This window comes from Pestalotiopsis fici (genome assembly GCF_000516985.1).
Source record: "Pestalotiopsis fici W106-1 unplaced genomic scaffold PFICI_Scf_1, whole genome shotgun sequence".
Taxonomy (NCBI): Eukaryota; Fungi; Ascomycota; class Sordariomycetes; order Amphisphaeriales; family Sporocadaceae; genus Pestalotiopsis; species Pestalotiopsis fici.
This window is the reverse complement of record NW_006917091.1, coordinates 7,180,978-7,195,150: the sequence shown is the minus strand read 5'-3', so window position 1 is coordinate 7,195,150 and position 14,173 is coordinate 7,180,978. Positions and strand designations below refer to the sequence as shown.

The window sequence follows — 14,173 nt, the reverse complement described above, 5'->3', positions numbered from 1 at the left end:
GCGACTACGTGATGAACCTTTGCAAGGACCGTCACAACGATATCATCCGCAGCCAGCGGTTTCAACCCCGGCGGGAGATCGATGACTTGGGTCGTGTGATGCACAGATGGGCATGCATCATGATCCGCCGCAACGCCCACAAAACCCTGCAGTCAGGCGGAGACGACTTTTGGTTGTCGTTTGGGGGAATGGTCAGACAGGCCCTGAATCAGGTCATTGGATCTGGAATCAAAACAGATGCTGTGATCAGCAAGATCAAAGCATGGGCGACCGCCGAGAAGGACGCCACGGAGCGTGGCCATGAGAGCGCTGGTTCCAAGAGAGTCACCACTCCGGCAGTCTTGGGCGACAAGCGAAAGAGAAATGGTTAGGCATGTGTTCTTGTTATATCGTTCTTGTCCAAGTTGTTCACGGACGCGATTCTGGCAAAGCTGGAGTTGTTGTCCTCGGTTGAAGCTGCGTAAAGGTGTGGTGGATATGTGGTCTTGTGGTTTGAAGCAGTACTGAGGCATGGATATGTGTATGGTCTTGCGTGTCTTGCGTGTCATCATTGTCTTTGAGTAAGAGCTCCTGGTTTGCGACATGGGAAAGATCATCATGTCAACAGAAGGGATGGGACATGTATATACCGCGGCTGTCTGGCTATTTCAGTATTTGAGTAATTTCAGTTGTGCTATTCACGCTTAACCTTGGTCCCTTGGTACCAAGCTGTGCCCATATCTCGAGTTCAAGAAATCACACGTAATCAAAGACCATCCCAATGTACATGTATAAGCCAACCCAAAACAGCCAAATCCTATGCTTGGCCATTGGTCGCCCTTTTGTCGAAACCCTTGTTGTGATTACCACAATATTGCAGGATAACTCCATCACATGACTTGCTTGACGATTGCGCGAATTTTGATGAGCACTCATTGGCGATAAAAATAATAAATCATATCTTCGAGAGTATATTCATGTTAATTAGCAATTAACACCCTTCTCCGTCTATGTACTACACCCTGAAAGGAAACCAAAATCATGACTTTGCATGGCCCGTCTGCACTAGATTGAGCCTGTCAGATGCCCCTTCTTTTTATCAACCCCCGGAAAAATAAACGCCAGCCGAAAGCATAGGGTCATAGTATATACAGTGAATTGCATCATGTGAGCTGTTTGCCAGATGTAGACCAAAAGCCAGGCATAAGCAAGCGACCAAGTATTATAGAAGAGATACAAAGTAGTCGTGGGCAAAGGTTGATCAAGCCTTGCCGGCTTCTCGAACCAACTGCATCCACTCGTCTTCTCGACCCTGAACTACCTTTTGGCCGCCTTCAGCTAAAGCTTTCAAAATGGCGGTGCGGCTGTGGGCAGCGAGCAAGGAAGGTTCGCGCTGCGACAGCAATGCAACGGCTGCTCTCACAAGTACGGCGTCACCCTCAAAAACATAAACGTCCCACAATCGGGTACACTCATCGAGAGAGAGATGTTGCGTGAACAATCCAGTGAAGATATTGTATAGGTAATCCTCCGGGTCGAGAGCAAGCTCTGCCTTGGTGAGATGTCTGTGAAGCTGGGGGCTCTTCGTCTTGAGTGTTTGCAGTAAGAGGTTATAAGCGGAGGCTTTTCCGCCGCTGTCGGAAGCGTAAAATGAGAGAGGCAAAGGCCTGTTGAGCACGTTGGCAAGTGCAATAAAGGCCATTGTGGCGGAGGGTAGATTGAGGAGCAGGATAGCAGCAATGGTCTGGTGACTTTAGTGTTAGTCATGGCAGATGGATTGGCAATCTCATGGTATTACTCACGTTGCAGCCATTGATGTAACCGATGTCGCTCCGGTACATGGCGTAGGCACTGAGGACATCCACCAGCGGCTGGTGCAAAGGCCCGCCAACTTGGAATATGTTCAAATCACCCCATGTTCTTCCAGAAGCATCGGCTTTGATGGCCCGAAGCCAATCAACCTTGCTTTGCTCCTCGGGGCTCGACTTTGCCTGTTCGGCGCGAGCTTCTAGCTCTTGCGCCCGGCTCAAAGCAGCCTGGAAGCTCGTCTCAGTAAGGCCGAGTTCATTCCCAATAGCCTGTGACCACACGTTGCCGCGAGCTCGTGGAGCAACACCTTTCCACCAAAGCTCTCTCGTTCGTCGCTCACGGATGGCTACGTTCCATCTCTTCAGGACATCGTCCTCCCAGACGCGAGTCAAGTCGCTCGCTCTGGCATCCTTGGACTTGTCCTTTTCCTTCCTTGCGGCTTGTCGACGTTGCTCGGCATCGACACTGTTTGCCATCATCTTCTGATATTCCTTGATATGTCTCTTCTCCTCAGCAGGATCTTTGGGTGGAAGCCAGGAGGGACGTGTACGAGAAAGAACGGCTTCTTTCTCCTTCGAAATCGGGAGGGGGTCAATCATGATATTTGTTCTGCGGAGCGGTGGTAGTTCAGCCAAAGCTGACTTGACTCGTGGCTTGGGTGAGGGGCGGCGCGTCCCATCGGCCGAATCAATCTTATCCAGCTCGTCATAGTGCTCCTCCAACTTCTCGGTCAGCGCTTTGGCTTCAGCACTTAGATCTGACAAAGCAGAGTTCCAGCTCTTGGCACGACCCTTGAGGGGGGATGGATACATCGCCGGTGACTTTGGGGATTCTCTTGATGAGGATTCGGACCTCCAGGTGGGGGACCGCAGCGAGCCTTGCGCGACTGCCACGGGCGGCGTGCCATTTCCTACACTGCGTACTCTTTCTTTGGGTTGCCTGTTCGGGGAAGTGGACGCCGAGACTGGTCGACTTGCGGGACGTTCCACTGCTGGCCGTGGTGAAATAGGAACATTGTCGAGAATGACACCCTCCGGGATATTATCGTCCTCGTCGTCGTCGCACTCCTGCTCAAGTTCGATGACAGATTTTCTTTCAACTGCCGACTGCCAACTACTCCTGCGTGGCTTCAATGAAAGACCGGGGTTTTGGGGGCTCAGTGAGCGTAGAGAAAGATTAGGACTCGGACTTCGATGACGGCGATTGGAGCCCACGGCCGACGCCGGGCGGGCCGAGAGACTGCGGACGGGAAGCGGATGCGATCGTTGCTGTGGTCCAATATTACTGAGCCCCTGAGTGCTCGTGTCTCTGAACTGGGTGGACAGTGCCGGGAAGTTGGCACGGGTTTTTTGTGTAGAAGTAATGTTCCTCTGCGATGCTGGGCGAGAGGCATCTCGAGCCCCGGTGGGCTGCGCAGTGTGTGTCTTGCTGCTAAGATGTCTGGCTGATTGTGCACGGAGATCGCTGGTGAACGAGTTGCTGTATGGATTCAAGGCAGGCTTGGCCTGGCTAATATCACGTGAGTGTGCATTGTCGATAGTGATTGTGTCATCGTCAAGTCCAATCTCTTCAAAATGTCCGGCATCTGCCAACACACTGCTATCGTCGTCGGACCCAAAGGATTGCAAGGAAGAAGTCTTGGAAGACTTAGAAGAGGTCATGCCGGGCGGTGATCCAGGGCTCGGCACAACCATGTGCATGTCTAAAGCCCCCAGGTGTGATTCTTCGTAACTCATGTTCGCATTATCGGCCATTCAAGTGGGCGATTATCAAGCACGTCGATCCTAGGCAACCAGCGGTTATTTCGCAGCAATGCCCGTCGTGGTTGAGTCGGTACGAATGACGTGACTGTTATAATTGATTTCACGAATGGGCGAGCCAGCGGTTTCGTTTGAGCTGATGTTTGGTTGCGAAGGTTAGTCAAATGTCATTGACGTTGCGCGATAGTACTGGGGTGTGTCAAGGGGAGGGAAGGCGTCCGTCGTGGAACTGAGCAAGCAGCACAGACAGGTGGCCCAGGATTCCGGATACCAGCGCTGTGCTTATCAGAATAGAGGCATTCGCGCAGTGAATGGAAAACAACCAGACCTCGGTCCCCTCGTTTTGTGATGCAGCAAGGGAAGGGGCAGGGGCAGTGCTGGCTTACAGTGGTTTAAGCTTATCGGACACAGCAACGGATCAAGTCTGGCAAGAACCGCAGCAAACAATTGTATTCCTGTTGGGGTCGTGAAGTTCAAGAGGTCCCTGATTTGCAAGCTTGTGGTGGTTGACAAGTCGAATTGGGAATCCAAAGTGTCTCACGATCCTGGTTAGACAGCCCCTTGGGAAGCGTTGTGCACGCCAGGTGATGAAGCGATGGCTGTGCTAGGGATGATGCAAGATACAAGGCGGGATGCCAAGCCACTTGAATGGTACACTTGGAAGAAGAACACAATGCTTCCTCTTCAAGAGCGCAGGCAAACTGGGCTTCAATGACTAGTGGCAACGCTATCTTGAAGTGACGCGTTTGATATTTGTATTCACAGTGGCTGCGAAAAAAGCAGCTACTATAATACCAGAGAAATGAGGTCAGCGGCCGTTGTGTTTGGTCTGAACGGTTCGTGCTCGGGCGTTTCAAAGGGGTCAAAGATCAGACGAAGGTTGACGCAGGGTCTACGCCAAGGGACATCCTTCTTGATCGGTTCGATTGACCCAGCACGGGATGGCAAAGAATTATTGATATATAGAACTTACACAGCAAAGTATGATGAATTTGAACACCCAGTGTTGTAATTGTCTGCTTGGTTTGTATGTGCGGATGGTCAACCAACACACACGCAAAAGGCCGAGCTAGCGCTGCTTGTAACCAAGTTCGAGATGGTGAATAACCACAGAGCGTGATAGCTTGTGGGAGGCGCTAATGGTCCAAAAGCCGACGAGCGGTTCGAGTATTAAGATCAATAGAAATTAGGAAAGAAAGATATGACAGATTATGGAACTCTTTGCACCGAGAAACGAGAGACGGTCAATAGTTGGTGTAGATGCGTAATAGTGAGAGCGAGCGAATGATTCGAGTGAGTGAGTGGCTTGCGATCAATGCCTGCAGGTATGTAGAGGTAATGAAAAGGCAAGTAGGAGTCAACCGGAAAAGAAACAGAGAAGGTGAGCACAAGACAGAATTGGAATGATGCGGACCAACAACCCCAGAAAATCTAGAATAAAGAGCGACGGGATCAAGCGAGCGGAACAAACGAAGGGCGCGGGACCAGCGGAAGGTGATGTGATGCTTGGACTAGGTTGTCAACAGCATATGCCAAAATACTACTGCCTGGGGAATTCAAAATTGGCACCGAGATAGATGCTGCTCGCTGCGATAGTAGTTAATGATGATGACGATGCGGTTCGGATTCCCCTCCAAAGGGGGGAAAATGCTTGCAGTCGAAGCGACACCTAAAGCCCACAAGCGCGAAAAAAGGAGACGACTAGTTCCATCTTAGCCCATTCACCGTCCTTGATCAGCCCCTGTCGCTGGCTGGACACCGCCGCCGGCTTCGTGGTCTAGCCCCCTAGAATTGCTGCTAGAGAAGAAGGATTACCACGCCCAGACGATGGCAGTGGAGAAGATGCCATTGGCCTTGGGTAAAAAACATTGTATGGACGTGGAGCGCTAATTTGCAATGTCGGGGATCGCTGATGAATTCGGAGGTGTGGAGGTATGATCATATAAGGGGTGTCATTTAGGACACTATTCCGTATTGGATCAGTTGTCGTAAGCGGCGCCCGCTGATTGAGGAGGAAAAGACTTTTCTTGCTTATTGCATTGGCAATGTTAGTTCAATGTGTAGCAAAGGAAGACAGACTCTGGAGGTCCAACTGCTAGTAGTATGTAGTTTGCAGCCAGCCGATTAATGAGTTGTGAGCAACATTAGTGAGCTCGTGGACGTGGACACAGTTGCTTGACTTTAATATGGGGGGAAATGGACTGCTGATTAGTACCTACGTGGAATATGGGAATTTGAATCGCTGAAGTTTGGAAGAAGCTTCCACGGACCCGCATCTATTATTGGCACCCTTTGATGCCGGTCCGATTGAGCCATCGCGGCTCACAGACTTTTGGTATGCCTCTCCCGTTACAGCTATTGCGATTGAGCATGGAGCCTCACCAGGCCTACGGATAATCAAATGTATTGTTTGACGTTTCACGGCTACACTTACAGTAGTCCCTATTTGTGGTTTCTGGAGAAGGCGGGTGGCTGCCGCCGGCCGGATGCTAACGACGCCGCAATTTACCTGTACATTAACCACATGTGCATGGAGTACGTACGAAGTTCAGTGTACCGACTGGTCAATGTTTCAATGGTACATCTCCTCATTGCCATGGCAGCCAACACTCTGAACTTCTCAGAATGAGATTTATTGAATGGATAACGCCCTCGAATGGCACACATCTGCTCCGTATCAAATCAAAGAAAAGACCAAATACAGTCTGCTCATATAAAAACAGGGGGAAATAGCAAACATGCTATATATACGTACATTATCCCACGATCCCTCAAAGCTCTGACACATGACGAGCTCCTCGGCATTACAACAAGGTTATTTCAATTTGCCAAAAGCTATAATTAGGTGCCGGAAGCGCGAGTCCGAATCACCTGGAATTACTTTTGCATCGAATTTGTAGCATTCGTTCAATGTGATCAAAACAAGCGTACCCAATACCGAGATTACTCAATCGTACAACTCTCTCACTAGGAGAAAGTGCATCTTTGTGCCGCCGCAGTCTCCGGAAATCCTGAGTCCATGGCAATTCGCATGTGCATAAAAGTTCTCGTGGCATGCCTGGCTTGCCTGGTGGCTATCGCTGGGTGTAGATATATCACACGGTGTAGGTAGGAACGTGCCCCAATCTCGATAATATGCAGGCGTTTATACCGACCAATGACGGATTATGCCGCATGTGAGACCTGCATTATTCGGAAATTGCTCTGCTCACACATGGCTTTTCTAACTGGTCAGTGATTTTGATGTGCATTCTTGCTGATTCAGGATTCACTGGGGCGTTTGAGATAGCTGTACCTGCATGTGTACATACAGTGCCATGATGCCCTGTCACGCACATTAATAATGGCCATTTAAGGTTATGTGCGATCGAGACCAGGCACCTGATTGCTTTTACCTTGACTCGACCGCACGTTGATGGTAGGCCTTCCAACGCACCACACAGTGTCTAACTCGTACATCACGTACCTCTTTTTCTGCAAAGTCCCATTGCAAGGAGACTCGATCATGAATTACCATGTACCTACCAATGTAGGTACCGTCTGAAGATCAAGATCGTGCGCTCAAACGGCCTACCTTGCTTTACCTCGACAACCTGCCTGTAGGACCGATTTGTTGCCCACACAAAGGTGTGATGTCAAGGATCTTGGGGCAAGTAGATTACATTACGCAGAGCAGTAATACACCTACCTTCCCTCATATGCTTGACTGTGGGTTTGAGTATACAATCACAAGGCTGCATACATTTTGGCGACCAATGATGATACTCTCCCCAAGAACAGTATCCTGTTGACCACCAAACGACGGATCTCACTGCCCGTTGCCCATTTGTGAATATGAGATGCAAGTCAAAGAATGTGCTACGCGGTTAGATTTTCCGTAGATGTGATGGATCACACACTCTTCACGCGTTGGTCGTGAAGAAGAAGAAAAAAATTCTTCGAGAAAAAGTAAAACTTGGGCAAGGGAGAAGCATCCGTTTACGCGCAAGCAAGAAAAAATCTGCGTGCACTTTGACGTGGCAGCGCTTTACGTGACGCGCGATGTTCGAACCTCGAATGCTGTATATTCATGCAGTGGACTGCAGTTCATTGCGACAGGAATAATTGGACTTGATATCGAACCATGATTGTCCACATTTAGGCATTGTGCTTTCCATAACCTACATATGTATCAAGTATACTATTGCTTCAGCACTTCTGCCCATTCTAATTCGCACTTTCCATTCCCCATGAAAACGAGTTTGCACCTCAGATCATCGTTCTTGCCAGTTACTTTGAGGCCAATTGTCGCCTGTGGGATGGTTTCTTGAATTCTTTCAACTGCAACCTCAAATACTGAACTCTATTTGACACCATTAACGGCCGATTAAGGAGTACGAGTTTACGATCAAGAACCTCTTGGTGACGGTGCGCTTGTCAGAGAGAAATCTGTCTCAATGTCTCGTCCTTCCGGCTTTCGAGGCAGTAGAAGCAGATCGATGCCTGCGCGGCTGCTGCAGGATGACCCTCAACACTCGAATCCCTTTGGCACTCAGCCCAGACACCCTCGAGCCACTCCCACACGATATCGTCGACCAATCGACCGATATGTGCCACCTCCAGATCAACGCAGGCGGGTAGACCAGCGATCGCCCCGAGGATCGAGATATTTTCGAGCTCAAAGCCAGTACAAGCAGCAGGCGTCTACGCCCAGTCACAAATCCCAGCATTCCACCATTTCTGTGCAAAACAACGTCCAGAGTACTGTCCCTCGCCCCGGAGGGTACCATGACCGCGAGCACGACAGGAGACTTGTGACTCCCCGACCAGTCCTGAATGCAACAGACTCACAAGTATTGGCGCCTGTGGCTGCACAGAGTCGAGATGAGCCTCCAACAACCATTTCCCCGAAGGCAGGGTATGTACCTCGACCAAGATATTGTGATACCGACACTCGCAATTCCCAAACAGCTCCTCGAAGACGAGATATTAACACTGACATAACTCTATATTAATACAGATCTTCTCGTAAACCTATTCTCATCCAGTCTACCCCCAGTCCAGAGCCTGAGCTTTATCAGCGTAGCTTACATCTTTCCTCGAACTCTGCTGGACAAGCTCACGCCGACGTTGAATCTGTAGCTCAACAAGTAAGTTTTAATCGCTTCAAAACAGAGCATCTGCTCGAAGAATATTCAATTTGCGCTTCCCAGTCAAAGGAATCTCATTTCTGACGTGCATTTCTTTACGTATCGGAAAATTCTCTTCATATTGCCATATCTGACATTCCCGAAAGGTTACCGAGGAAAGTTGTGATGAATTGTCCACCCCTGGACCGCAGTTGCCTGCCTCGACGAGATACCATGTCAGGATAGATCGGGATAACCAACGCCGTCTTCTTGACATTTGTAGTCGGTTCGAGGAAGACTATCTAGTACGAGATGACGACGAGTTGAGTCCTCATAAGAGATTCTGGGAGCAAGTGATGGGAACGTATAACCATGAATCTCCTCAACCACATTTCCATCACTGGTCACATGTGCGTTCAGATGTCATGAAGCGCATCAGCAAACGCTACAATCTTCTGTTGCAGAACAAGCTGAAGCCATCCAAGAAGGCCTTACGAAAGTCCAAGGATGCATGGGCAAGGGTTGTTGCCCACAGCAAAATACACCCCGCCCTAGGTCGTGTTTGGGGGCTCTTCTGGAGTAGCTTTGGGGAGAAGACGGAGGCGGCAATGCATCACGTGGTAGCGGAACGGCTGAGGAACAATAATGCCTTGACGCTAGATGGCTTTGAAAAGCTCATGGCACATCTAAAGCAGAGAGTACAAGAAGACGTAGACGGAGATCGTGAAAAGATTGACAAGGACATCAAGGCCAGGCGCAGAGAGCAGAAGCTGGTCAAGCGAAAGGCTCGATGAAGAGAACTATATAGCTCGTGCGAATCAGGAGTCAGCAGATATTATGGGATACTTGGGTTCATACGAAAGGATGAACCGATCGAACAAATGTTGAGACATTTGCGCCACTTTCAGCGAAACTTTGTAATCTTGCTTCGAGGAGAACACAGAAACACCACAGACATTCTAAGAACAGCTAGATAATATAAATTAAAAACATGATATTTTTCAAACCTGGGCTTTCTTAGCTTTCTCCGACTCGAAAACAAAGACTGATATACATCCAATAACAATAACGGCAAATATTATTCCAACATAAGTCATAGCAATCATCTTGATGAATGCCCTCGCCCAAAAGAAAATGCTCAATATACGCGTAAACACTCCCGAGTCTTTCGCAACCAAATCATGAAGTCGCTGCACATCTTCTCCCACAAAGTTTGCATACCTTTGAAGGCTTGTCAAATCTGATGTAGATGGTTGTTTAATCTGTGCAGAGAGTTTAGCTGGATTATGTTTTGCAGTGAATGCCAGGAACGCTCCAAATGCCTTGAAACTCACATGAACGCATTCCCAGACATCGCGCCCTAATATCTGCGCCTCTTTATCCTTGACGCCGCATTTATGGATGAATAACTCGACCACATCTTCGAGACTGAGCTCGTAAAACTCGGCACCCGTGTAATGGACGCCAGCCGCCAAATTGTCGTCTAGCCCACGGTAACGCATGTATGCCGCTATCCACATGCGAACATACCAGGGCGCATCCGTGTGATCAGGCGCCTTGTCTCTCAAAATTTTGTGATTGGGCGCACATGTGTCTTCGCCTCGCTCTCCCCATATCGGTCTACGAGTGAGTGGGGGGACCCGCGATGTCGAACCGGCATCTCTTTGGCTTCTATCCCTTGCATTGCCTTCTCTGGGCCTTCGGCTTCTTGACTCCCGGTTCTTGGACTCGCCGCCATCGCGCGCTTTGGCATCACGGCTCTGGTGTTTTGCGTCTTCATCTTCGCGACCATGGGGTCTTCTAGAGACGGCTCCCCGCGACTTCTGACCTTCCCGATCGTGGGTTTTCGATTCCCGATGATGAGAGCTGCGATCTTTGCCATGCGTATGGCCACGACCGTTTGTGCCCGACGGCTCCGGATGGGCCTTGGAATTGGATGTTGCAATATTTGACTCCCGCATGCCTCGTGGAATTTGCTCTGTGTTCTTAGACCCTCGCGCCCACCGATCTGATGACTTATACTCCTGGGATGTGGCTTCGTGCTTTTTGCCCTCGGAGTTTCGCGTATCGGCCGACCTATGTGACTGGTTTTGCTCGGTCCCTTTAGCCCTGAAGGGAGATTGCATTGGAGCAATTGTTTGTAGCGCTGCCTCTCGGTTGAAAAACACGGATCATCAAACAGATTCGGAGAGCTAAGATGACGGTATTCCTCTTCCGATCAGAGCCCAATTCTTGATCAGGATCCAGCAGACGGCGTGATCTTGGTGAGTACTCGTGTCAAATGTTGTCATGGAGAAAAGGAGTTGGGGGACTTTCAACATTGGCAGAAGATCTTTGTCTCTTTTCTTGCCAGATTTGGGAATTACAAGTGTGCATGGCCTTTGTTCTGGTTGACGGGAGCGGAATATGGTATTCAAATGAAAGAAAGCGACTGGCACTATTACTCCTCCTATCTGCCTTTGACTTGATTCTTTGAGTTGTCATCCAACAGTAATTCTGAGACGATTCTGCAAATCTCCAGAAAGATTTGCGTCGCGATTCACGTAGAGAAACATGGCACAATTCCATACAATATATCTGTGTCATCAAATGCCATTTTTATGCAACCGCGGAGAAATATGCCATACACGAACGCCTCTGCCCAGATCGCCTAGATCATTGAGGCCCAAATCCTTTGTCTGGAAGACATCATGATCAACAAATTAAGAAGCATCTACGATACGATCTCCTCCGTCTCTTCCAGAACCTCCTCAATGATCTCCTCTATGACCTCACCCTCACCATCCTCAAGCTTAGGTGCAGCCTCCTCCTCAGTCTCCGGAAGACCGGCGTCGATTCTGTCGAAGCGAAGCTCATCCTCAACGCTCTCGCGCCATGCCAACCACTCGGAGAGAATGCGGCGACGTTCGTCAATGACAGCCTGATCAGCGCCGGCAACACGCTCGGCGTCCTCGACATCAAAGACCTTGGAGTACTCGCGCAAGTTCTTGCGAATATGCTTCTGCTCCTCCTTGGTCAGGAGAGTGGCCGGTCGTGGCCGCCAGGCCCACTGCTTGAACTTGTCAACCGGCTCCTCGCGCAGCACGGCACCCTTGAAGTCGTACACATGGTAGCCGTTTTCCATGGTGTGCTTCCATACGGAGGCCCATGATGCAACGTAGCGGCCGGAGGGATCCCACTGAAGGTCTGTGATACCATAGTGGTCGGCTGTGTTCATGTGCTGCAGGTTGGCAGTTAGGTCCTTCTCGTTCTCGGGCTTCTCACCCTCGAAATCGAGATCGTAGAAATCGAGGTCACTGCTTTGCTGGTTGGCGATCGTAGCGACGACGACAAAACGACCCTTGGGGGACCAGAAGATGGAGTTGTGGTTCTTCTTGTCCATGGTCCGGAGGTGCTTGAAGTTGCCAATTGCGTTGCCCTTGGCCTTCTCGGGACAAAAGAATGATGCAGTAGTCTTGGGAGGCACTGCAGTCTGGCCAACGGGCTCTGTGGTTGTGATGATGACAAAGCGGTCTCCCTTTGGCTCCCAGGCAAAGTTGATGACTGTGTCCTTGATGGTGTCGACAACCTCAACAGGGACGCCCTTCTCCTTGATGCGGAAGATCTCAAGAGTAGTGGCTTGGGACTTCTTTGACTTGGAGTGTCGGTCAACCTTGACAGCGAGATAGGTGGCGTCGGATTGCCAGTGTAGCTTGGCGTCGCTGACGCTGAAGAGGTTGAGAGATCGGACAACCTGCTTCGATGGTATGCTCATCAGACCGACCTTGGCGGGGTTGCTGCCCATCTCCGGCGTCCAGTAGCAGAAAAGCTGCTCGTACTGCTTGTTGCCCTCGCGCTGCGGTGTAGCAGGGGCCCACTCAAAGTCTACAACGCCCTCGATCTTGATGGTAGTCTTATCGAGCAGGTTCATGCGGGGAAGCTCATACACCGAAATCGACTGGCCGGGAATGAGTCTGGCAACGTACTTGTCGTCGGCGGACCACTTGAAGACAGGCCAGGAGAACTTGGGAGGAGCCTTGACTGCTCCGTCGGCAGAAGGGGCGGGAGTGTCGAGATTGGCAAAGGATCGCAGGGGTTTGCCAGTCTCGACTTCCCAGACAATGTAGTTCTTGCCATCATCGTCCAGAGACAGCTGGGGGTGGCCCTCCTCGGGTATGGAGATGGGTCTGTTGGACCATGTGACGAGGTACTTCTCGTTCGGGGAGAACGTGAGAAGGTTAACAAATGGGTGGGCGAACCTCTTTTGTCTCGACCAGGACTCACCACCCCAAAGCTGAACACCTTGTTGGTGGACCGATGTAAGGTAAGTTCCGAGCGTGGACCACTGAATGAAGGACTCGGTCCAGTGTTGTCTGTCGACCACATTCTCGGGGGTGTCCTTCTCGTTGTTCCAGAAGATACCGACAGCCTCGCCACGGTGCATGGCAAATTGGTCACGGCCACGACCGCTGGGGTCGGCAACGAAGGATCGGAGGTGCTCCTTCTCGACAAAAGGCTCGATCTTGGGAGGGGTGTACTCGTCATCGATGCGGCCCTCACGTCCGTATCGTTCAATGTCGGTCATCTTGTTTACTCTCATGGTGTGCTTCTTGTCGAGAGGGACCTGGTCAAGTTGTCGAGCGGCAGCGGCAGCCTCGGCAGGGGATGAGAACTCGACGAAAGCAAAGTTCATGGACTTTCCATCATCTCCCATGGGCATGAAGACATTCTCCTCCTTTGTCTTTCCAGCAGCGGCGAGCTTCTTGAGCAAAAACTTGACGAGCTTGGGCTTCTGCTCTTCGGTGACAGTCGGAAGTCCATCGATGACAATAAAAGTGTCGTAACCTTGGGTCAGTTGAACGTCAAAGCGCTCCCTCAGATCGGAAATATCAATCTCGCTCTCATCGTAATCATCGTCCAAATCTGCGTCGCGCAGAGTATCGAAAGAGGGCGCCATATTGGCGGATAATATGGAGTTGGACAGTTGTCTCCTATTGTCAAACAGTCAAAAAGTGAAAATCTGGACGTGACAAAAAACTCGAGTTGCAAAGAGGGGCAGGCAAAGCTCGACGGTGATAGGCCTTGCAGCTTTGGTGATCCAGGGCGCAACTGGGGGGGTTTGTTTGCCTCTCACCTCGTCGCGATCGGAACTTTGGTGGTGATAATTTTTGGCTTTGGCAGACTCTGTGGGAAGGTGGGGAATCCGTGCCCCGCGATTGCCAACCAAAAGCTTGGGCGGAATTTGCAGTTCAGGGATGGTTTCAACCGCCGATACCAGGAAGTGCTGAGAGGTTAGAAAGTTCGGACACCACATTTAGGCAGCAACCGTTTCTCAGCATGGCCCCGCCCTATCTTCATGGTAGTACACACATTCCAGGAACACTGCATCAAGTATAGGATCTTTGCTGTGTTGAAGTGACAAACTGAAGAGCGACATATTGATATTCAGTAATACAGTGTTTTGTGTAAGAAGCACGCACGTAGAGGATACCACCAAAATCAAATACATACAGCAAACCTGATCAGCTCGTCTAGAAC

General features: G+C 50.2%; 5 protein-coding genes across 5 annotated transcripts; 2 read left to right on the top strand and 3 right to left on the bottom strand.

The window, feature by feature from the left end:
• Nucleotides 1-11: 11 nt before the first annotated feature.
• On the top strand, nucleotides 12-371 carry PFICI_02102 (uncharacterized protein; the record flags this gene model as incomplete). Its single annotated transcript, XM_007830683.1, has 1 exon — nucleotides 12-371. The coding sequence occupies one exon, from the start codon at nucleotides 12-14 to the stop codon at nucleotides 369-371; it is 360 nt and encodes a 119-aa protein (XP_007828874.1).
• An 869-nt stretch (nucleotides 372-1,240) lies between these two features.
• On the bottom strand, nucleotides 1,241-3,482 carry PFICI_02101 (uncharacterized protein; the record flags this gene model as incomplete). The annotated part of the gene is made up of 2 exons (XM_007830682.1): nucleotides 1,241-1,723; nucleotides 1,782-3,482. 2 exons carry the CDS (start codon nucleotides 3,480-3,482, stop codon nucleotides 1,241-1,243), a joined length of 2,184 nt encoding a protein of 727 aa, XP_007828873.1.
• Nucleotides 3,483-7,984: 4,502 nt separating this feature from the next.
• On the top strand, nucleotides 7,985-9,450 carry PFICI_02100 (uncharacterized protein; the record flags this gene model as incomplete). Its single annotated transcript, XM_007830681.1, has 3 exons — nucleotides 7,985-8,445; nucleotides 8,548-8,677; nucleotides 8,824-9,450. The coding sequence occupies 3 exons, from the start codon at nucleotides 7,985-7,987 to the stop codon at nucleotides 9,448-9,450; spliced, it is 1,218 nt and encodes a 405-aa protein (XP_007828872.1).
• A 207-nt stretch (nucleotides 9,451-9,657) lies between these two features.
• Nucleotides 9,658-10,782, bottom strand: PFICI_02099 (uncharacterized protein; the record flags this gene model as incomplete). The annotated part of the gene is made up of 1 exon (XM_007830680.1): nucleotides 9,658-10,782. The coding sequence occupies one exon, from the start codon at nucleotides 10,780-10,782 to the stop codon at nucleotides 9,658-9,660; it is 1,125 nt and encodes a 374-aa protein (XP_007828871.1).
• Nucleotides 10,783-11,369: 587 nt separating this feature from the next.
• Nucleotides 11,370-13,592, bottom strand: PFICI_02098 (Eukaryotic translation initiation factor 3 subunit B; the record flags this gene model as incomplete). The annotated part of the gene is made up of 1 exon (XM_007830679.1): nucleotides 11,370-13,592. One exon carries the CDS (start codon nucleotides 13,590-13,592, stop codon nucleotides 11,370-11,372), a length of 2,223 nt encoding a protein of 740 aa, XP_007828870.1.
• Between the last annotated feature and the right edge of the window lie 581 nt (nucleotides 13,593-14,173).